This window comes from Adiantum capillus-veneris, chromosome 27 (genome assembly GCF_014529385.1).
Source record: "Adiantum capillus-veneris isolate H3 chromosome 27, ASM1452938v2, whole genome shotgun sequence".
Lineage (NCBI taxonomy): Eukaryota > Viridiplantae > Streptophyta > Polypodiopsida > Polypodiales > Pteridaceae > Adiantum > Adiantum capillus-veneris.
The window spans coordinates 16,170,700-16,193,317 of NC_140957.1; the positions used below are offsets into that span (position 1 = coordinate 16,170,700).

A 22,618-nucleotide genomic window follows, 5' to 3' on the forward strand; every position below is an offset into this window, starting at 1 on the left:
TTTATATCGGGAAGAAAGATATTCAATTGCAGCACAAGCTCTCCCCTCTTTCAAGAACAATTTATGAATGTTGCTCTCTATATGGGTGTTCAGATCCAAAAGCTTTGAATCTTAGTGTATTTGCAATTGGTCGTGATACGACTAGTGGGAGTATGTATGCACATTGTGCTCATGGATTTTAGTACTAGCATATGGACAACTTTGATAGGGCTAGCATGCAAGGAGACCTTATAATTGAGAAGAAACCCGTTTAACCACATCAGAACTATTGCATAATATGATCGCTCTAAGCAACCAAGTCGACTCCAAGTGAAGTGAAAATTATTCAGCCAAATTTTTGGGTCACTAAATTGTTACTTTCAAAACAGTGTCTTGAGCTCAAGGACTCTAACCTTTCTCAAACACAAGGCAGGTAAAACTGTCAGGTCTACTCTGTGAAAGAAGACAAATGCTTTTATGACTCGCATACAAAGTTGATAAAAAAGGGTGGTTGTCATTTTGCTAAAAGAAAAGATCAAACCATACCACAGGAGATGTTTGATGTTCTCTACCAGAATCAGCAACTTTGCAGCCTCACCAAAACAATACGATAACACTGCCGTAGGAGACAACAGTCTGTCACCCTAATGCCAAGCCCACTGCTAGCCTACCAATGTCCCTTAACTCAAAAAATGTTAATAAGACAGAAATACAGTACACAGAAAACCCACCTCCAGGGGGTACAATTGCTGCGCCGACAGGGGCCGGTGTGAAAGCGGGGCGAGGTGGAACATAAGGAAGAGTGGTAGAAGTAGGGAGGGCTAGCCCAGGCCTTGCTGCTGGTACCGCTCCAGGAGAGACTGCAGGTATTTGAATCTGCCCTTGTAACCCTGTGATCGAAGGGGTAACAGCCTGGGCAACTGGCCTTGCCTGTGTCCCAGCAACTTGTAAACTGCTGGGCAGGGTTGCAGACAGGGCTTCTGCTGTTCCTGTCGGCAATGATGACGACTGCGTTGAAGTTTCCTCAGGTGTGGCAGTGGATCCTGGTAAACCTGCTTGAGATCCTAGCGGATTCGCAACCTGTAAGGGAGGAGGAACAACAGCTTGGGTGGGTAGGGATACAGAAACCGGCATTCCTGCAGGAGGGAAAGGTCTCACACCAACTGCTGGACTACCAGCTTGCGGAGTAGCCATACCCACCACGTTTCCTGCTGCACCTTGGAAAGTAAAGCCCGGCTGCACCGAGAACGGGGGCGCTGGGGATGCTGATGGAGGCACAGCAGATGGTGGAACCGGAGCCGGTGCATTTGGATATGTAAATCGAGGAGGAGCACCTGCGTAAGAAAAGCCACCTGGAGTGGAGGGCGGCCGCGATGGAGGCAATACGTTCCCAGAGGGTCCCTGGAATGTGAAGCTTGCAGAAAAGGGAGCAGCAACCGGTGGCAAAGGTGTGGATGCAATGCTTGGGGTTGACGACGCAGGAGGCGGGTCTACCCCGCCCACATCTCCTGTCGCTGGAGGTGCTGCTTGCACTCCGAATGACATATTCATCGCCCAAAACCAAGATTTTGCGATGACGCAGCACCCAACCCGAAATCTGCTCTCTACAGAAAGAAATCGCAGTGAGCAAGATACCTAAAGCCGACGCAATAAATCCTTGACGCCACTGCACATAGACCCTAATCCCCTGTGGCCACAAGAAAACACTGCGATCAGGCAATATCTGTGTCTAGAATTAGGGTACTCCATTAAGAATTTCCTTCGGGAGTCGGGTGACCTTAGCTTTATTGGCCATGGGGTCAAGGCATGGGATCCAATGATCCCAATGCAAAGGCGGCCTCATCGCTTAATCGGGATCATTGATCTTATTCTAATGAGGATGAATGGTGAGTCAAGAGAGCGTCGACCATCTTGAGATTAGTGTTGGGTTTCCAAGCCCTGGTTCAGTAAGTGTCAACCCGTGGGAACATATCCATGTAGCATGCAGCTCTACAGCCTCACGAGGAGTTTCTTGCATGACAAGTTTTCCCATTATATATTGTAAAGGCTTTGAATAATTATAATACAAGTGTGTTATTGTCTTTCTATCAGATCCTCTCTCTCTCTCTCTCTCTCTCTCTCTCTCTCTCTCTACTTTGCACGCCATCACCTCGCCATGGATCCTCTTCGTTACTATCCCCCGTAGCCGACACCTAACACGTAGTATCAGAGCCCAGGAGGGCGTTGACGCTGTTAGAGCTCAGGCGGCATCTCAATACGCTATGTTTTGTGGCGTTGACAAGACCTAGACGCAGTTGCAGGTGGTCGGCTAGGTTGCAGGCGTTTCAGAACATTGTCCAACAACAGCTTGGCGATGGCATATCAAAATGCACTAAGCATAAGCGGCGATGCTCTCTCTGCATTAAGTGTTCCAAAACGTTGCTATCTTTGGCACGTCCTACAGGGAAATTACTTGAACTTGGTAGTACTTGAGCATCTCAAAATGTTGTCCACAACGGGCAGAGCTAGTCGATGTGCAGCATATTGAAACGCCCTTAGCAAAGGTTGCAATTTGGATAGTTGGCACACGTAGTACTTGCCAACGGTTGGAGTATTTTTGGCTATCATGTGTGTATCAGAATGGCTGCTCCATATGGCACGGGTGAGCAAGATATGTGAGCTTTCAAGTACAAGCTTTTGCAGTCACAAGAAGATGGTCAATCAACATATGCAGATCGATTCGAGGTATTTATGACTGATTGAAGGTGATAACTTGAAGGATCAACATGCTTTAAATGTCATGGGTATTTTTCATATCAATTTAAACACAACACCTCTCTCGGATACGTATGCATATACGTCAATTTAGTGGCTTTTCTTGTTAATCAAATATAGCTAGCAATGAAGCTAGTGAAGACTCTTCCAACGGTTTGCTTCAAGCACTTAGCACATCAACACAGAGTTCAAGAACTATTGCAAGAACTATTTGACAATCTTGATACATGGCTTGATTCTTTGGCACATGTTGTCCACAGCTTGCTGAAGAGTTACGAAAGTAATCGAGGTAGTCCAATCAACAGGAGAAGAAGTTACTAGTAGTTGAATATGCATATATGAGGCAAAGATTATCATTGGCAATTTTGTGCAAACTTTGTTTCAATCATCCTTTAAATAAAACAACAAAATTTGCAAGGTTTTCCGTAAATATATTATAAAGATTCTTGAGTAATGTGACCATCCATAGCTGGTTTCATGTGTACCAAGCTTCGCCAAACTCTCTCTACATAAAAAGAATGGCTTCTTTTCTGGTATGCAGTAAAACAATTAGATAGTTAATGTCGATTTGTAACCAGGTTTCTAGCAGTACCCAACACAATTCTCCCGGCACCCGCTAAAAATTCTGAAAACATGGAAACAAAAGAAACTGACCTCCTTTCCAATAAGAGAGACTGCAACTTGAGAGAGCCTAGCACCAAATCTCCTACCACATTCCATGTGTTATCAGGGGCTAGTCATAATGCATGTCAGCAGGTCAGAAAAAAAGCACCGTCTATTCTTGGCTCTAAGAAGTCCGGAGAACCCATCTTACGTATAGAGACTTGATGATCATGAACAGTCAAGGAGGCATGGCTAGGGGAATAACAAAAGATACCAGGGCCCAAATGTCAAGGATTCAAAAGCAGAAAAAACAACGACAGTTGGCCCATTATCACAAAAAAAATTTCTTTCCATGAACAATCTGCGCAAATAAACAAATATGACACATTATGTAAACAAGACGACACAAGCACCCATCTTGGCTCTCATATCTTAGGGAAGATGTTTCCAAAAGAAAAAAACCGCACTTTACATCAGAACAGGATATTGTGACAGTCTTGAACCAAGGACCTTACATGTCAGAGTTCTCAAAGCTGTTCTGTCATGCCTCTATTCCCCACTTTTCTCCGAGGTAATGACGAGGCAGATGACCTTCACTCATCAGAAGACTTCGACAACATGAATGGTATAAGAAAATTGAGTCAGCCACCACAAACTATGGCCACTGGCTTGAATATAACAAAGGACAATAAATATATGCTCTGCTAGCCTCTGGGCTTCGCTGACAAACCAGTCTCAATTTTCTTCACTTCAAAAATAAGCATTCTCCACAACTTCATCACAAACATCTCTGCTTCATCATCAAGAATGGTTGTTAAAAGAGCAAGCATTTCGGCAGCACCAGTATGTTTCCTCGTATTTGAGACAATGAACTCAACAAGCGTCTCTTCTTCCTCACCAAGAAACTCCAAAATCTTTTTCTGAATCCAGGGTTTCATCCTGTCGTGCAATTGATGCTGAGAAAGTCAAAAAACCAAGAATCAGCTCTACTCGAAAATTATGTATGTGAAGCTTTCTCAGCGACGTAAGTTTTGACCAGTAAAACTTTTCAGCTAGCTATATACGTCTATCTATCTATATATATGTACATAGTTATCTATGTATACAATGTGTGTTTGTGTGTGTGTGTGTGTGTGATCTATATATACGTGTGTGTGTATGTGTGTGTGTGTGTGTGTGTGTGTGTGTGTGTGTGTGTGTGTGTGTGATCTGTCTTTTTTTTTTTTTAAACAAAGCAAATTTGTGTTTATTTATTTAATGTTTAGTTCTTAAAAATAATTTCAGAATTTTGTATTTAGAGCCACACACCAGGCCTAAAGTTTGCTAAAGCTCAAATAGTGAATAAAGCTCAAGCCAATTCCAAGTAGAGCTATTATTTTGTGTCAATACTGAGCTTTTGAAGAATTAACTTCCAAGAACAGGGGTCAATCACTACAAAGTCAACCAAATCTAAATGAGTGGTTTGATTCAAGACGCAAAACATTTATACAAATATGTAGACGCAAAAAAAGCCAAAATGAGAGATCAAGACAGGCTCATCATTACATGTTTTTCCAAAGTAGTACCAAACCAGCAAGTAACCCATCTAAAGAATGGAATCCCGACAGTCCTTACCAAATGCTTTCTAAAAAGACATTATGACCAGTAAGAACACAGATTTCTAGTGTTCCGAGAGAGTAGACACAACAAAAAGTTGGTGTGTGGAAGAGGGGCCCCCCATGACTACCAGAACGGAAGACCCTGTCTATACAATCAGATGTGTCTATGACTGTGTGCACCCCTCTAGCCCCATACCATATATAGGTGACAAAGAGGAGGTAGGGCAATGCAGAGAAAATCCCCACGACCCAGCAAGAAAAAATAAGGATGAGTAGCGAGCCTCCACAAAAGAGAGACGGCCGGCCCAGAAACGGGCGGCCAGACAATGCAGCCTATCAAAGGGTGGCCAGCCGGGAGGCACATTAGCCGTACAAGCATGCCCTAGACATGTGAAGCAACAGAGTGGTGTAAATCTAACACCCCCTCTCAGCACCTGATGTTGAACAACCCGCGTAAAGCCAAAGATGTGAGGCAAATGATGAAGTATCAGTTGTGATGTCTGCAACAGTGTGGGGTGTCCCAACCTCCGAGAGATCTCCATGGTAAAGTGCCGTCACGAGCAGTATAGCAAACTGTTGTCCTCAGTTGATACAGGGTGAAGATACTGCATGAAGGTCCCGAACTGAGTGTGAAAACAACTCCTTGTCGTAAAAGAAGTACTAATAGGCCTACAAGTGTCCTGCCCAATAGGATCTGTGGTGTCTGTAGTCAAACCAATCTCGAGAAAATGGAGAAGCCCAGGAGAAGCCTGTCAATGCATGAACTTGTAACCCACGGTGGCCAGGTGGCTAAGCTGTGAAAAACTCCGGGAAGGCAAGATGTAGCAATCTGCATTGTAAACTCCTCCGAAACAAGGAAAGCCAAACTAAACAGTCTGCACAGTAGAAGCTATCATAAGCTGCAGCAGTCATCGATAGACCGCACGGACCACCCACCAGATGGTGTCCTGACAGCGGGTAGGGTAATCCAAGATGGGGGGAAAACTAGACTCAAAGTCTACGCTGTAAAGGGCCTCTGAGAAGAGGTGTGGTCAGACCAAGCTGTCTGCACCGAAATCATCCTGTGTGAAGAAGGGAAGCCAGACTTAGCAGTCAACGCTGTGAAGATCCTCTGAGAAGAGGAAAGGCCAGACCAATCTGTCTGCGCCATCTTGACTGTATCTCCTGCCTCCAATCCTGACTTAGCAGTCAACGCTGTGAAGATCCTTTGAGAAGAGGAAAGGCCAGACCAATTTGTCTGCGCCGTCTTGACTGTATCTCTTGCCTCCAATCCTCCGGTGTCAACCAAAACAAAATCCGTGTCAACAACGCCACCAAACCGCATCTCAATGTGGCTCTCAATGTGAATGAGCTGGGAGTGGCCTACTGTCCAAGTTGGGGGATAAGTCTGCTGTAAGATTATTGAGGGTGAGTGTAAATAACTCTGAAGGTAGCAATCCAAATGATCAGGAGTATAGAAGAGCAATTGCACTACCAACCAAGCCACGTTTCGTGTGACTCCGGATGTAGTCGCGTGATGCTTGATCTCCCGCATCTTGCGAGTAAACTCTCCAAGAGAGCCTAAGGCACTGAAGTCCCACTCCAGTTTGTAGATCCAAGCAATGAACCTGTCCAAGAAGAAATCCAAGATCTCTCCCTAAGTCCATGTAGATGCTCCTGTGCAAGCAAGTGATCTAAGGAATCAAGGTCAAGTAATAAGTGTCTGTCCACCCAAGATGGTGGTGTCCTCTCTAAGAATGTCGGAATCCCATATGCCATGAGCATAGCCATATCTCGTGTGAACTCCTCTGATGAGTGCATAGGTGTGTCCATAGCAAACCAAAAGTCACCACCCCCTCTCGAGTGCGCAACCGCGAATGATGGCTGGAATGAATGGATCTCCCAAGGATCGTACCCCCGTGTATGATCAAGCAGATGTAGTCACTGAGAGACCGCATGGACCACCATCGGATGGTGTCCCAGCAGGAGGTAACCTCATCCTCTGTAAAAAACACAAGCCAAGAGGCTGTTGTCCACCCAAAAACACAATTGCGAGGTGATGAAATCACTGCTGTCCAGAGAATTTCAGCGCGCTCGTACCCTCCCGGCATGGTCCGGAGCGGTGCAGGGGGTCTGGGGAGGGTGGTTAATCGATGTCAAAACCTCTGATAGGCTGAAAACAGAGAAAACAGCAATGGGGAATCGCTATAATCTGATGTAAATGAAGAGGAATGTCGCCAGCAAAGCACCAGATGCTAAACCGGGAAGGAAGGCAAGATCCATGATGGGTGTGAAGCTCAGTGCTCCCCCTCTTAACCTGAAAACGCAAGAGCCTACTGGCCAAAAAACGCAGGTGTCCTGCTTTCCTGTGCAGAGGGATGGAAGGGGTTTTCCACCACGGAAAAGACCTGTGATCGCCATGTGGAAGAGAAAAAAACGCAGGTTGAGAAGGGTTTCTCCGCGATAGAAAAGCTCCATATTCCTTCGCTTGCCTAGCTATTGCACAATCGCTGGCTGATCTGGCTGTTGGGAGAAGAACCTCATGCGGGAAGGTGATGCACCCAGACCATGAAGAGTTCAGCTCTGATACCATGTGAGAGTGCGCGTGCGGAAGAGAGAGAGAGATGAAATGAAATGAAATGTTATATTAACGTCTTCAAAAGGCCATAATGACCTATGAGACCCGAAAGTTACAAAGTGGTGGATCTGATACAAAGTCAGAGTAACAAAATAACCTAACAACAGTACAAAACAAAGATATATACTATGGGGTCCTAAGTTGATCGATGTGAACCAAGCAAAAGACTAAGCAAAAAATGGGCGGCTTGTTGGGATAGCTGAATCACAAGAGATCTAGCATCAGTCGTTGGCGAATCTCATCAATTTCCTCCATGGTCAGTAGTCTGACCGGGCGTCGTGCATGCCTGGCCAGCGTGCTCCGAATTTTCTATCGTAGCCTCCGTCGATGCTGTGTAGTTCTTTGCAGTCGCGGGCGCCTGGATTTCCCCAGTTCAATCGCTCGGTCAATCAGTGTGCCTCTGGTGTGAGACGAGGGGGAGCTCTGCTATGGGAGCGGCCCTTGCAGCTATCCCGTGTCTGCTCTAAAGAAGTCTGTGATCCGTCGTTGAGACTGGCTAGCCTCGCCATTCATCAGGCTATCTCTGTGTCTGCGCAGCTCAAGCAAGAACAAACCCAGACATCTCTGATCTTCGTATCCCATGACTCTTGAGAGTGGTCCAAAACCTTCTCTGAACAAGCAATGGAAGCAGCCTCGTATCTCGTAGTAGACGGGGCAATGACATGTATAGTGTAGCTCTGTCTCAGGTTCCATGTTACACAAAGGGGCATGTCCTGTCCTCTGCTGGTACTCTGCTGTATCTCCCAGTCTCAATCCGCAACTGGTGAGAAGATGTGCGTAACTGGCCAATAGCACATCGTATCCCATGAGACAAGTGGGTATCCATGTATCTGGGTCTCGCCACAAAACCATCTTCCGTAAGCTGGAGAAGGTGGTCTTTGTAGAAAGCCATCTTCGTGCCCAATTCCTGTGCTAGTTGTATCCATGTCCTTCTGGTGTCTAGCTGGGTCGGGTCTTGGCGTATGAGCTTGGTGATCTCTGATTGTGTGAGAGATGGTGCATCCAATGAGTAATGGAATGGTGGCAACCGGTCTATGCTGAACCCATGTGCCTGAAACCATGATGTCATCTCCCCATACCAGCATGTTGTATCTCCTTGTATTGCTAACTGTCGAGAGGATTCAAGTGCTATGAGAGAGAGAGAGAGAGAGAGAGAGATGAAATGAAATGTTATATTAACGTCAAAAGGCCAAAATGACCAATGAGACCAGAGCGTTACAATGTGGTGGATCTGATACAAAGTCAGAGAGAGAGAGAGAGAGAGAGAGAGAGAGAGAGAGAGAGAGAGAGAGACAACAAAACACTGGTGTGTGGAAGAGGGGGCCATCAGCCCCCCATGACTACCAGAACAGAAGACCCTGTCTATACAATCAAATGTGTCTATGCCCCTAGCCCCATATATAGGTGCCCAAGGGCAATGTAGAGAAAATACCTGAATTGAAAGTGCGGCTGCCTTCCCTATCAAAATAAATATGCCCCACAGTAAACTGTTAATAATGCCAAGATCAACAACAGTACAACTCTGTGGTATGTATGCCCATCAAACAGCCAGTGATGTTTTTCTAAAAATTACGACAATCAAAAACCAACTAGCTGGCATTTACTATGAAAAGTATAACCAGTGAATATAGGAACCTGAGACCAACAAGCTGGCATTTACTATGAAAAGTATAACCTTATAGGAACCTGAGCAAGGAAGAGTTGTCGGCAAATTCCGTAGCTACAGCAAACTGATATCACCACAACAAAACCCACCTCTCCAATTCAGATTCTCCCAGTATTGTTGAGACGGCATTTGGACCATCACTCTTCACCATGATGCAGGATTTAATCAGAAAAGAACTCGGTGACCACACTCTCTTTCACAGTTTTAAATGAAAATAGACAAAATCATCAAGGCTAAGTGAGGGTATAAGCAAACCGTCACCTGTGTAAATGGTAGCATCCTCAAGATGGAATCCAAATTGGGTGCCACAACATCCCTCGAGATTTGTAAAGAGATAAGTCAAAGCAAAGCTACAAGATCTCCACATAATTCAAGACTGCAAGAGCGGGAGTCTTCAGCCTTCAAAGGGCAGCCATATATGTAAGGCATCAAGACGGCACAAGGGGAAGAGAGAGGAGATGTCACGAGGAGGTGGCAACTGCTAACCTTAGTTGTTGGTTTCTTTCCAATGATTTTGTTTAATTTTTGAGACCCTCTTTTTGAAGTTGCAAATGGTCGGACATTGTATGGCCAATGTGAACGGTACTTTCACCCGCAGACGGAAAGTTGGTCGGCACTGGAACTCGTGAAGTAAAAGGATGTCTAGGCTCAGTTCAAGATCATGTAGGTCCCTTCGTCGCACTTAGCAAGTTGGTGGATACTAGGAAGTGAACTCAATAAAGGCATAAAGTCAAGGTGGGATCACCAACAAAAAGTACCGACAGTTGGGCCACATTGCACTTTTGGATGCGGTCCGAATGAGGATAGATGGTCAGATGACCAGTGGGAGCCCAACGGAAACATCTCCTAAAAATTAGGGAACTGCTATTTTGGGCCGTGAAATGTGTTCGCGTCATTACCTTCAGTATGACCAGCGGAACATTTTATTACTCTGCTGAAAAGTCAACTGATGCACAAGTTGAGAGATTTTTAAGCAGGAAGCCCAATGCGGAGAAATTGCATGTATGAGTGCCAAGTGGCACTTTTTGGTCAATTTACCAAGTCTGGGAGAACAGAACCCGTAACTGACTTTCTGGAGCAGTTTTGGAGGCTGATAACTGTCATTTTCAGCCATTTCTCTCCATTTTTGAGCTTCCCATGACTTTACCTTGGACCAAGGAGCTCATTTTCAGCATCGGAAGGCATCAGATGTGTGTTTACAGGGCTGTTTTGCTGCGTTTTCAGCGATACACAAGCCTCGTGGCAAAGCAACGCATGCCGGTTGCCGGTCGAATGTAGTCGTTAGGTGACCATTGACCAAAAAGTCAATACGCGGAGCTCACGTGCAGTCTCGAACCCTCGACCTCGCATCCCAAATGCATTGCCTTAACCACTACACTACGTGCGTGCATGTGCACACGATGTGGCGCATTCTCTACATAGCTTTAAAATGTTTGCTGCCCCCCCAAAAAGCGACGTGACCGACTGGGCCAGTCACGCTCACCTACACGCGGCCTAGCAAGCCGATATTTAACCAGAGGTTTGGCAGCCATGGAAATCTTCCCCTTTTTGCATCTATTTGTTCACAGATGCATTACAGGTCAAGGGCAGAAGAGGGGGCGCATTCTCTACATAGCTTTAAAATGTTTGCTGCCCCCCCAAAAAGCGACGTGACCGGCTGGCCAGTCACGCTCACCTACACGCGGCCTAGCAAGCCGATATTTAACCAGAGTTTTGGCAGCCATGGAAATCTTCCCCTTTTTGCATCTATTTGTTCACAGATGCATTATAGGTCAAGGGCAGAAGAGGGGGCGCTCGATTTATGCTAGGGGGATGCTTCATTGAGAACCTGTCACAGGTTAAGAGCTATGGAGTGCTTTCTTTCCCTCCCATGTACAGTGTGGTGCCAGGAGTGATGCCCTGCACGCTACACACTGCTCTCTCTCCCCCCTACGTACAGTTATGTGATGCCCCACAAGAGGGCTCTTCATTTGACTGATGTACAGCTGTGTGGGTTCATGCTTTTGTGCTGAGGCAAGAGCCTCCTTGAGCAGGAACAGGGGTAGCTAACTGCTACTCCAAAGCAGGCACCGGTGAGGGTCATAACCTCACTGTACAGGTGCGTTTTCAACGCTGTGTATACGCTGTAAATTGACTGTTTTTCAGCCATACGGACGCCAGAACCATTGGGAATAGTGCCCCATTGGCAGAGGACAGTTAGGGGACTGTTTGGGGCTGAAAACAGGGCAAAAACCAGTAAATACAGCGTGTTGAATTTACTGTTTTTGGGCAGGAATCAAAGGGTTTATGCCAACGGAAGTGAGTTCCAACAGGGGAATTGGTTTCGCGCAAGTTTTGGGGCTGTTATGCTGCCGAAATTTGGCCAAATCAAGTGGTATCTAGTTGGATATAGACAAAGGATTCCCAGGACTCTACTTTGTAAATTTACCCTCTCAAAGTATAAAGAAATACCGAAAGGGGCGCCAATTTTGGGGCCTACAGGTTTTCGGCGTCTGATCGGAGCATTCTAGCTTCCGAGCCGTGTGTGTGATCAAGTGTTAATTCCCGTCTGCGGGTTCTTTTTGCAAAGTGCTCTGGGTGTGTGTCTAAAGTAAAGAATTTCGGGTGAAAGCCAAAGCTTACCGTCCCACGGGCCGGTTTCAGGAGAGGAGAGTGAAGACCTATGGCAAGACAGGTGACGCAATCAAAGCCACAGTGTAGAAGCACTCGGAGAAAAACTAGTGCTAGGGAGGAGTAATAACTCACTACGCTTATTAGAAAAGTTAGGTGGAAAGGAAAATCCCACCATACTTAGTGTAGGACTTTTAGCTAAGAGGTAGAGCCTGAAACTTGACAGCTAGGGTCAACTAAGAATATTCAACATAATGTATATTTAAAATAGACACGGCTTTCGACAGCCGTGTCAACCAATTGAGCAAAAAATGCTTAAAAGCCCGCATAGGTTTCCAAGAGAAATTTAACAGGGAAGCTATTAGGGGGTATTAGTGACAACAGCAAGGCACACCATCATCAGATTATGTTTCCAAACAGTATATCCATGGTGTTGATCCACAAAACTCAAGGGAAGCATAGATAAGAGCACTATGGGAAGTCATATCTCGACACATCATTAGGCCAGGCTAAGTATAGTGGCAAAGTGTGTGTGTGAGTGTGTGAGTGTGTGAGTGTGTGTAGAGAGAAAAATGAAACGAAATGAAAGAGAGAGAGAGAGAGAGATGCGTATGTACTATGTACAAATGTATGTTTTTTTAAGGTCCAGTTTTCAGATGATGTAGGCAAACACTCGATCACAAGCTCTACTTCCAAGATCTTGAGTGGGAGAGCTATAGAAATGGTAGAAAGGTACACACAACAAAGGCACTATTGCATGCAACGGAGATTAGAGAGAGAAATGAAATGAAATGTTATATTATCGTCTTCAAAAGGCCAAAATGACCTATGAGACCAAAAAGTTACAACTGGTGAATCTGATACCATGTCTGAGTACGGAAATTACAAAGTTACAAAGAACTAACACTAAAACACTAAGAGGAAAGGATTTTTTTTTATTTTTATTTTTTTTTGGGGGGGGGGGGAATGTTTGGTGTGTTCAGATGAAATCTCTCATAGGTCGTTGTCGGATCTCATCGACCTCCTCCATGGTCAGTACTCTGGTTGGGCGTCTTGCATGTTGAGCTAGAGTAATCTGTATCGACCCCCCGAGGTCGTGGGCGTATGGATCTGCCAAGCTCAGTGGCTCGGTCAAGCAAAGTACCTCTAGTATGAGTAGGCTCTAAGATCTGCTATAATGACAGCTCCGTTGGCTCTCCACTGGCTGATATAAAGAAATATGTGATTCATCTCTGAGACTGTCTTTCCCCTGATGTCCTCAGCAAACTCTTCCTAAGTCTGCGCAACTCTAGCAGAAACAATCCAAGACATCTCGATTCTCTGATCCTTGTATCTCATGACTCTAGAAAAAGGTCTACAACCTTCTCTGAACAGGCACTGAAAGCGGCCACGTATCTCATAGTATGCCTGGCAATGACGTGTAGTGCAGCTCTGTCTCTGACTCTAAGTTACATAGGTGACATATCCTGGCCCCTGTTTGCACCCCTCGAAATCCGCCAATCTCGATCTAGAGCTTATGTGAGGATGTGCGTATCTGCCCAATAACGCATCTTATCCCATGAGATAAGTGCTTATCCATGTATGCAGGCCTAGTCACAAAGCCATCCTCCATGAGTTGGAGAAGATGCTCTTTGTAGAAGGCCATCTTCGTGCCCAGCTCCTATGTCGACTGTATCCATGTGCTCCTGATATCTAGCTGAATCAGATCCTAGCGTGAGTCTCGTGATCTCTGTCCGTGTGAGAGACGAGGAGGGTGCATCCAAGGAGTATTGAAACGGAGGTAATCTATCTATGTTGTCACAAAGTGATGACGTGGAGGATAGCAGAAAGCCCTAATTTCTGCCAAAAACCCTAAAATTCTTGCAAACCCTAATTTTTGCCAAAAACCCTAATTTTTTGGAAATCGCAGAGGTGTAAAAAAAAATTTGGATATTTTTGTGCGACGCAAATCTCAGCTTTTGCTCTCAGTGAGAGAGAGAGAGAGAGAGAGAGAGAGAGAGAGAGAGAGAGAGAGAGAGAGAGAGAGAGAGAGAATTTGCTTTTGCTTTTAGAAGCTCTCTGTGAGAGAGGGAAAAGAGCTTTTGCTTGCAAGCTTTTGGGGCTCTGCTTTTGGCATCCCTTGTAAACCTTTAAATAAGTGACTTGGGCCCTCCTCACTTCTCAGAGCATCTAGACGCAAAGTCGGAGAGTGAATCCCGAGCCACTCTCTTGTACTTTGAAGATTGATTAATACAAAAAGAAATACCAAAAGAGGCGTCAGTCTTTGGGGCCAACATCTCTAGGCACGGAACTCCGCCGGGCGAGTGTAAATCTATTGTGATCTGTGAATTGAATTGTTTTGAAGTGGTTATTTGGTGCTATCGCGATTGATTCTTGACTTGGAGCGTCCAAGTCTGTTACATATGTTGAGACCATGCAACTGAAACCATGCTATCATCTGTCCATACCAACATGCTGGATCGCCTTGTAGAGCTAGTTGTCGAGATGACTCCAGGGCAAGCCGAGCGTATCTGTCCCTGGGGAGATCCCATAGACCGTGCATAAAGGATACTTATCTAGTCAATGCCTCCACCACAAGAAGGGGGGGACTAGCTCGGCTTGGATAATCTCATGTGGCACTCGGGCCTTAGCCCGAATCATCCGAGCGATCATAGAGACCAGAGGCCTCTCCATACATCTTCATCGATCTGTGTTGCCAGATCTCCCATGGTGGTCTACTCAGGGTCCCCATACCTGAACTCCATAGAGCATAGCTGGAGTCACTAGAGTGTCAAAAAGCCAGAGAGCTTTGTTCGCGAATCCTGAAACTGGACCTGCGAACACATCCTCCCGAAGCTGCATATGCTCTCGTCGGTCTAGTCTCTTATGCTCTCCTTAGTGAAAACATCGGTTCACCGAAGACTACCCCAAGATAAGTATATGCATCTGTGTACTCAACAGTCTCCTGGCCATACGTAAATGTGGGTGCCGACCTCCTGACCCACTGCGGTGTGGTGTTGAACACCATAACCTTTGGTTTTCCCCAATCCATTAGAGAGAGAGAGAGAGAGAGAGAGAGAGAGCACGCGCTTTGAGCTTGTGGTAAAAATTGGAACCTAAATATACCAAGATGAATCAAGGATAAAGCCCAGATTCACCCTTAACAGAAAGTGCAAGGTATAGACTCATAGTAGTCACCCACAAGACAATATAAACATCAGCTCCATCATGCGTAGTATTGACTAAATACTACGACACTCCCCCTAACGTCGTTAGTGCCCAATAGTGGGTGTAGAACAAGGTACCAATATATGCTCCCCCCCCCCACACACACACACACAAGCATACATCAATACAAAGATGTACGTAAGTTTCTGTCATAACTCTAGAGAGGCAGACTCAGCCATAATGAAGCCTAGCACCAAAAGAAGCATTAAATAGGAAAAATTAGCACAAAATTGAGGTGATTGGCAGGCCACACATACCACAGAAGATAGAAAGAATTACCACAAAATCAATTGGTCATAACTCGGACAAAAACTTCACAATGTGAAGCTTGCATGTCCGCTATACGACTAAAAACTATACCGAGATGAATCCAAGATAAGCCCAGATTCACCCTTAACAGAAGCAGCAAGGTTTAGACTCGTGTTGGTCACCCACAAGACAATATAAACATCAGCGCCCTCATGCATAGTATTGACTAAATACTACGACATCCCACTACAGACGTTAGTGCCCAATAGTGGCTGTAGAACTAGGTACCAATATATGCTCCCACACCCACGACACACACACACACACACACACAGACATACATCAATACAAAGTCTGCGTACTGAGTTTCTGTCATAAGGGCAGACTCAGCCATAAATAATGAAGCTTAGCACTAGAAGAAGCATTAAATAGGAAAAATTAGTACAAAAATAAGGTAGTTGACAGGGCATACGCACCACAGAAGATGGAAAGAATTAACACAAAAAATGGAACTAGAGGCTAGTCCAGTCTCAGCAGACCAAATTGAACCCAGTTTCCTCCAACAAGTCATTACACGTCACTAAGGCTCATCCGCATTGAACTATTACACCACCCGTAACGTCCCTGTTCTAATTCATAATATGCTAGAACTTTATATTACTAGCCCCTTTGCTTTTTACAGTAACGTGTGCACACTCATGCATGCAAGCGAGCACAGACATCTTTCTGCTTCATGACTGTTAATTGAGCTTACTCTATCAAGCCCGTGAAACAGAGACACCAAGGGTGCACGCTGCCACAGACAGTAACATAATTCATATGCTTACCTGATCATAAATCTTCCAGTCAATCTTGTAGGCAAAAAGCTCATCCTTTGTTTTTGGAATTGTATCAATCAGCTGCTTTGTATCAAGCTTGGCAACCGTCTCACGATTACCTTCCCCTTGCCTGTGCTTATCTTTTTCTCTGTCTCGAGACCTGTCGTTATCATCTCTAGTATTGCCCTTACTTTTAGATTTGTCACTGTGTCGTCTTCCCCTGTCATGGTCAGAGTCCTGCTCTTCCCTAGAAGAGCCGTGTCCCAAGTTTGAAAGGCTTTTTGCATAATCTGCTGCAGCAGCCAGGTTTGGAGCAGCAGTTGCTATGGTGGTGTGTGGCTTCCATGAAGAAACTACCTGCATTTCTTCTGCACTATAATCAATGGGTACCAGCTCTCTCAAAGCACGTTCTTTGGGTGCTTCTTCTTCATCTTCCTGATGGAAGACCGAGGGCACAACCGCCCTCTTCCCAGATCCAATAAGACCAAAACCCAATTTCTTTTGAGGGGGGCTGCAGGACCGATTCTCATCTACATCCATGTTTGCTGGTCCAGCCCCATCACTCATATCCATATCCTTAAAAACTTCATCTTCTGTACCTGCAGAAACATTAGGGTCTTAACATTAGGAAAGCTTACAGAGTCACTTAAAAAGAATGAAGCTTGCATGTATGTGGAACACATTACACACCACTTCTGCAAGTTACATACCATTAGCAACCTGTGAGTGACCTGGTCCATCCTTTCCAGAGCCAACAACACTTGGCTCAACTTCAGGTTCCTTGGCACCATCACCATCAGCAGATCGTAAGGCCTGTGCCGCTGCTTTAGCTGCTGCTTCTTTTTCTGCAATTTCAGCAAGCCTTTTCCTTACCTGTTCCTCGTATTCCTCTTGCAACTTCCGTTGCTTCGCCTCTGCTATCTCCTCTTGCTCTTTCAAACGATCATACTCATCATCCTCTTTCTCTTTTTGCCTCCTTTTATGCTCGTCATATTCCCCTCTGCGCTTCGTCTTTTTACGCGCCTCATCGTCAGTACAATCTTCCTGTTCCTTGATCAACCGTTTCCTCAGCTTCTCCCGCTCTTTTTCCTTCTCCCTGTCCACATTCCTCCTGCGCTCTTTTTCCTTTTCATCCCTCTCCCATTCTCTTTCCCGGTTTTCAAACTGGCGCTCAGCTTGCCGAGACCTCATATCTCTGTCTTTCTCCCGACGAGCTCGTTTCTTTTCTCTTTCCCTTTCCGATTGTTCGTCCTCTCTCTCCTCCTTCTCCTGCCTTTCTCTCTCTCTCTCCCTCTCCCTATCCCTGCCAACCCTATCCCTCCCTCTATCTATCTCCCTATCTCGCTCCCTCTCTCTGTCTCTACTTCTATCTCTGTGGTAATCTAATCGCCTCCCTTGATCAGAAGAGCCTGTATCAAGCTTCTCAAGCTCTGAGCTTCCCTTGTCCTTGATGCTTTCCTCTTCATTGTTCCCTTCCTGCCCACCTATGAAAAAAGAAATAACTCGTTACTTATGCAACAAAAATTGGCAGTTACACAGTAAAATATACAATATTGACAACTATAATCACCACTTTTCCCTCCATCAGCAATCGAATCCCCTTCCCTGGATTTAGCAGGAGTGTCCGAGACAGAATTCGACTTGCATGGTGCATCTGCTGCACTGGGTAAAGGAGGGGGAGGGGGCAATGGCATCTTCTTAGCCCTGCAAAATGTTCATTAGCCAGTATAATTTCATCGATCAGACCAATATTCTAGCAAAGATTACTTGCTGTACCTCTCTTCCAGCAAGCTTGCAAGTTTCTTCTGAGCCTCCTCGTCTTTTTCCTTGTCTTCGTCACTGACAAGGCCAAATTTCTTAGGATCTGTCTCCTGTTTTTCGGTCATGTCAAAAGGCTTTTCAACCTCTGGTGCAGGCTTTTTCACAGGTTCAGGAGCTTCCACACCTGGTGCAGTCTCAACCTCTGCCTCCGCAGCCTGACTAGCCTCGAGCTTCACTTGAAGTTCTTTCTCTTTCTTCTTTTGTACAAAGCGTTCCAAATACTCCTTTGTTGTTGGATTCAAATTAATCTGTCACAGAGTCCACATTAAACAAGATCATTGAAAAAAATAAACTAAGCACACCCTATCCCCAAGAATCTGGTCTCCTACCAACAGTTCTTGTCCTTCCAAACTGAAACCATTTAAAAGACGCAAGGCCCGCAAGACTCCATCAGGCAATTCGAACTCGCAAAAGCCAAAGCCCTTTGGCGTCCCTGTTGTTGGCTCCTGGGCTCGCTTCCAGCTCTTTATTGGTCCACAGAGCTAACATGAGTACCCAAACAACAACACATCAACAGATCAGGTATCAAATCCAATGATACAATCTTCATCCTTTACGAATCAAATAACTTCAGTACCTCCAGTATAGACCTTATAAATTCATCATCAACTGTTGAGGCTATTTTCCCAACATAAACAAGTGTCTGTGGTTTCTCTAGCAGCAAATATGCACCTGCAGCCTTTGATAAATCAGGTCGAAGGAGAGCACCAGGCCGTAACAAGGCGCCAGGTGGTGGTCTGACCAGCGGGGCTCCAACTCGCGGAGGAAAAGGAGGGCGAACCAAAGCAACAAAAGGAGGAGAAGGGAATCGAGGTGCCATTCCTGCAGGGGCAGAGCCAAGAACTGGGAAATAACTTAGTTAGATGAATTAACTAAAAGAAAGCCATAACTGAGAATAGCAGATGACGAAATCCACCTTATGAGTTCATATTAACCCAAACAACAGGAAATTCTTGGAAAAAATATATGACAAGACAATCAGACGTACAAGGCAACTTGGCAATAACAAAACAATTACTGACCTTTAGCACCAGATGTGTTGAGTAATGAATGGGAAACGAAAACCGATTAACAAGTCTGGTGTGACAATACCCTCTTTATCACAAGACCTTATCATTAACACACAAAACAAACCAAAAAGCCAAACAACTGCACACAGAAAGTGCTTTGAGATTGGTTACCCATACTAGAACAGGGGCCAAAGACTAGGCTCTCCTCTGCTTGCCTGGTAGTAACACATGCTGATTCTCAAATCTGAAATCCAGAAAAATGTTAAATATAAGGGTCGAGACTCAGCCTGCAGCCCGCAACTTTAATTGTCTAAACCTCGGGTCCAACTAACGGGTCATCCTCACTATTCAGGCCCCCACATGTAAGCCTCGAGTCAAATTCAAGAGTCGGACTTTCAAGTACCGAAAATATTCCCTACAACTTATTTAAAGACGACATACAAAGGAAATTCCAACTGTCAACATGCCACATGTAAGATACATGAAAGTTGAAACCATGAACCAATCAGCCCGGATATACTAGCAGGATAGGTTATCACAGTATATACAGGCAAAACAAACCATGCCACGCAAAACACTAATCACTGAGTGGTTCACTATATTCGAGTTCTCTTCAGCTTAAGATAGACTAGGTGGTCCACAAAATCCATCTTGCCATCCGTTTAAGATGTCTATCAAAATGGCTAGTCACAGACTTTGATATTATCAGTAGCAACCAGCTAAATATTTTATTCGTAAATGAATACAGGATAAGCCCATACTCTCTGAAATACTTGTCCCTGAGACAGCCTCAAAATGCAAGAGACCATGTCCTTGATCTATGCACAACACATACCCAATAATGGTAACAAAGACAAGTATTGAAAATGAAATAAGTACGCAATACCATATATCAGAAGAACACTACCGTGGACCACAACAAGCGACTGTCCAAAAGCTCCACGTGTCAACACTTGGAAACTAATAGAGAATATTTCAAGGAAAACAACATGGAAGCTTAAAGAGTGGGACCTTCATACAAAAGGCCCTGAGCCTGTGCAATGCCATCCCCATAGCTTTCCTCGTTTCTCTAAGGATATCTGCATAACATGTCATGCAACCGCAAGACATTGATAACCATACTCGTGCTTCACTTTTATGTAATATAATTAATGATCGTGAACGCTACAAGAGGAAGATTCCGCAAAGGCGATTCCAGACTAAAGTGGCAAGTAAAGCCAAATGCTAAGGTCAAAACATTCGCATTAAAGCCACAGATGAAGGATAACCTCGAGCTAGTAAACCACCAGGCCAGAAGGCTAAAATGGCAATAAGCAACATCTTGTAGAGCTAACCGCCATAAAGCAATTTTATTATAAGGGAATAAGATAGCTATATGAAAAAGTCCATATGCCAAAGAAACAGTTTCCAAAAAGAATTCTTCAACAGAGGCTATATTACACACACAACACACTTCATGAATCTACTCCACCACCTGAAATTACAATGCTGCCTGGCTAACGGATGCAAATGCCAAAAAACTTACCGAGCCAAATGATCCTCTAGATCAAGGATACTGGGGAGTTTCCAAAGCATAAGTTCTAAAGGATTGAGCAATTAAATGACCTGACCAGTGACAAGTATCATACAAGTTAAAGAACAGAGCATAATATGATCGCTCTAAGCAACCAAGTCGACTCCAAGTGAAGTGAAAATTATTCAGCCAAATTTTTGGGTCACTAAATTGTTACTTTCAAAACAGTGTCTTGAGCTCAAGGACTCTAACCTTTCTCAAACACAAGGCAGGTAAAACTGTCAGGTCTACTCTGTGAAAGAAGACAAATGCTTTTATGACTCGCATACAAAGTTGATAAAAAAGGGTGGTTGTCATTTTGCTAAAAGAAAAGATCAAACCATACCACAGGAGATGTTTGATGTTCTCTACCAGAATCAGCAACTTTGCAGCCTCACCAAAACAATACGATAACACTGCCGTAGGAGACAACAGTCTGTCACCCTAATGCCAAGCCCACTGCTAGCCTACCAATGTCCCTTAACTCAAAAAATGTTAATAAGACAGAAATACAGTACACAGAAAACCCACCTCCAGGGGGTACAATTGCTGCGCCGACAGGGGCCGGTGTGAAAGCGGGGCGAGGTGGAACATAAGGAAGAGTGGTAGAAGTAGGGAGGGCTAGCCCAGGCCTTGCTGCTGGTACCGCTCCAGGAGAGACTGCAGGTATTTGAATCTGCCCTTGTAACCCTGTGATCGAAGGGGTAACAGCCTGGGCAACTGGCCTTGCCTGTGTCCCAGCAACTTGTAAACTGCTGGGCAGGGTTGCAGACAGGGCTTCTGCTGTTCCTGTCGGCAATGATGACGACTGCGTTGAAGTTTCCTCAGGTGTGGCAGTGGATCCTGGTAAACCTGCTTGAGATCCTAGCGGATTCGCAACCTGTAAGGGAGGAGGAACAACAGCTTGGGTGGGTAGGGATACAGAAACCGGCATTCCTGCAGGAGGGAAAGGTCTCACACCAACTGCTGGACTACCAGCTTGCGGAGTAGCCATACCCACCACGTTTCCTGCTGCACCTTGGAAAGTAAAGCCCGGCTGCACCGAGAACGGGGGCGCTGGGGATGCTGATGGAGGCACAGCAGATGGTGGAACCGGAGCCGGTGCATTTGGATATGTAAATCGAGGAGGAGCACCTGCGTAAGAAAAGCCACCTGGAGTGGAGGGCGGCCGCGATGGAGGCAATACGTTCCCAGAGGGTCCCTGGAATGTGAAGCTTGCAGAAAAGGGAGCAGCAACCGGTGGCAAAGGTGTGGATGCAATGCTTGGGGTTGACGACGCAGGAGGCGGGTCTACCCCGCCCACATCTCCTGTCGCTGGAGGTGCTGCTTGCACTCCGAATGACATATTCATCGCCCAAAACCAAGATTTTGCGATGACGCAGCACCCAACCCGAAATCTGCTCTCTACAGAAAGAAATCGCAGTGAGCAAGATACCTAAAGCCGACGCAATAAATCCTTGACGCCACTGCACATAGACCCTAATCCCCTGTGGCCACAAGAAAACACTGCGATCAGGCAATATCTGTGTCTAGAATTAGGGTACTCCATTAAGAATTTCCTTCGGGAGTCGGGTGACCTTAGCTTTATTGGCCATGGGGTCAAGGCATGGGATCCAATGATCCCAATGCAAAGGCGGCCTCATCGCTTAATCGGGATCATTGATCTTATTCTAATGAGGATGAATGGTGAGTCAAGAGAGCGTCGACCATCTTGAGATTAGTGTTGGGTTTCCAAGCCCTGGTTCAGTAAGTGTCAACCCGTGGGAACATATCCATGTAGCATGCAGCTCTACAGCCTCACGAGGAGTTTCTTGCATGACAAGTTTTCCCATTATATATTGTAAAGGCTTTGAATAATTATAATACAAGTGTGTTATTGTCTTTCTATCAGATCCTCTCTCTCTCTCTCTCTCTCTCTCTCTCTCTCTCTCTCTCTCTCTACTTTGCACGCCATCACCTCGCCATGGATCCTCTTCGTTACTATCCCCCGTAGCCGACACCTAACACGTAGTATCAGAGCCCAGGAGGGCGTTGACGCTGTTAGAGCTCAGGCGGCATCTCAATACGCTATGTTTTGTGGCGTTGACAAGACCTAGACGCAGTTGCAGGTGGTCGGCTAGGTTGCAGGCGTTTC

At 45.4% G+C, this 22,618-nt stretch overlaps 2 protein-coding genes across 6 annotated transcripts; both read right to left on the reverse strand.

Moving 5' to 3' along the window:
* Window positions 1-302: 302 nt before the first annotated feature.
* On the reverse strand, window positions 303-1,849 carry LOC147421558 (uncharacterized). 4 transcript variants are annotated; one of them, XM_086503651.1, is made up of 3 exons: window positions 711-1,829; window positions 526-595; window positions 412-427 (listed from the first exon to the last, which is right to left on the reverse strand). In XM_086503651.1, coding segments are annotated over exons 1-3 (891 nt in total). In that variant the 5' UTR covers window positions 1,531-1,829; the 3' UTR covers window positions 412-426. The 4 variants fall into 4 exon arrangements, with proteins under 4 accessions (XP_086359774.1, XP_086359777.1, XP_086359776.1 ...); XM_086503650.1 differs by having other exon boundaries at window positions 414-432; XM_086503648.1 differs by having other exon boundaries at window positions 303-595; window positions 711-1,849.
* Window positions 1,850-3,738: 1,889 nt separating this feature from the next.
* Window positions 3,739-22,090, reverse strand: LOC147421559 (splicing factor PWI domain-containing protein / RNA recognition motif (RRM)-containing protein). Of its 2 annotated transcripts, none has more exons than XM_086502926.1 (8): window positions 21,016-22,090; window positions 18,500-18,765; window positions 18,252-18,404; window positions 17,878-18,170; window positions 17,672-17,805; window positions 16,812-17,585; window positions 16,111-16,700; window positions 3,739-4,292 (listed from the first exon to the last, which is right to left on the reverse strand). In XM_086502926.1, exons 1-8 carry the CDS (start codon window positions 21,833-21,835, stop codon window positions 4,041-4,043), a joined length of 3,282 nt encoding a protein of 1,093 aa, XP_086359052.1. In that variant the 5' UTR covers window positions 21,836-22,090; the 3' UTR covers window positions 3,739-4,040. The 2 variants fall into 2 exon arrangements, with proteins under 2 accessions (XP_086359052.1, XP_086359053.1); XM_086502927.1 differs by having other exon boundaries at window positions 18,500-18,744; window positions 21,016-22,089.
* Window positions 22,091-22,618: the final 528 nt, after the last annotated feature.

Coding starts and splice junctions, on each gene's coding strand:
- LOC147421559 (XM_086502926.1), bottom strand. CDS start 21,835: ATGAATATGTCATTCGGAGTGCAAGCAGCACCTCCAGCGACAGGAGAT. Junction 18,405..18,499: donor TTATAAGGTCTATACTGGAG/GTACTGAAGTTA, acceptor TACTCATGTTAG/CTCTGTGGACCAATAAAGAG. Junction 17,586..17,671: donor TGCTGATGGAGGGAAAAGTG/GTGATTATAGTT, acceptor CTTTTTTCATAG/GTGGGCAGGAAGGGAACAAT.
- LOC147421558 (XM_086503648.1), bottom strand. CDS start 1,530: ATGAATATGTCATTCGGAGTGCAAGCAGCACCTCCAGCGACAGGAGAT. Junction 596..710: donor AGCAATTGTACCCCCTGGAG/GTGGGTTTTCTG, acceptor CTCCTACGGCAG/TGTTATCGTATTGTTTTGGT.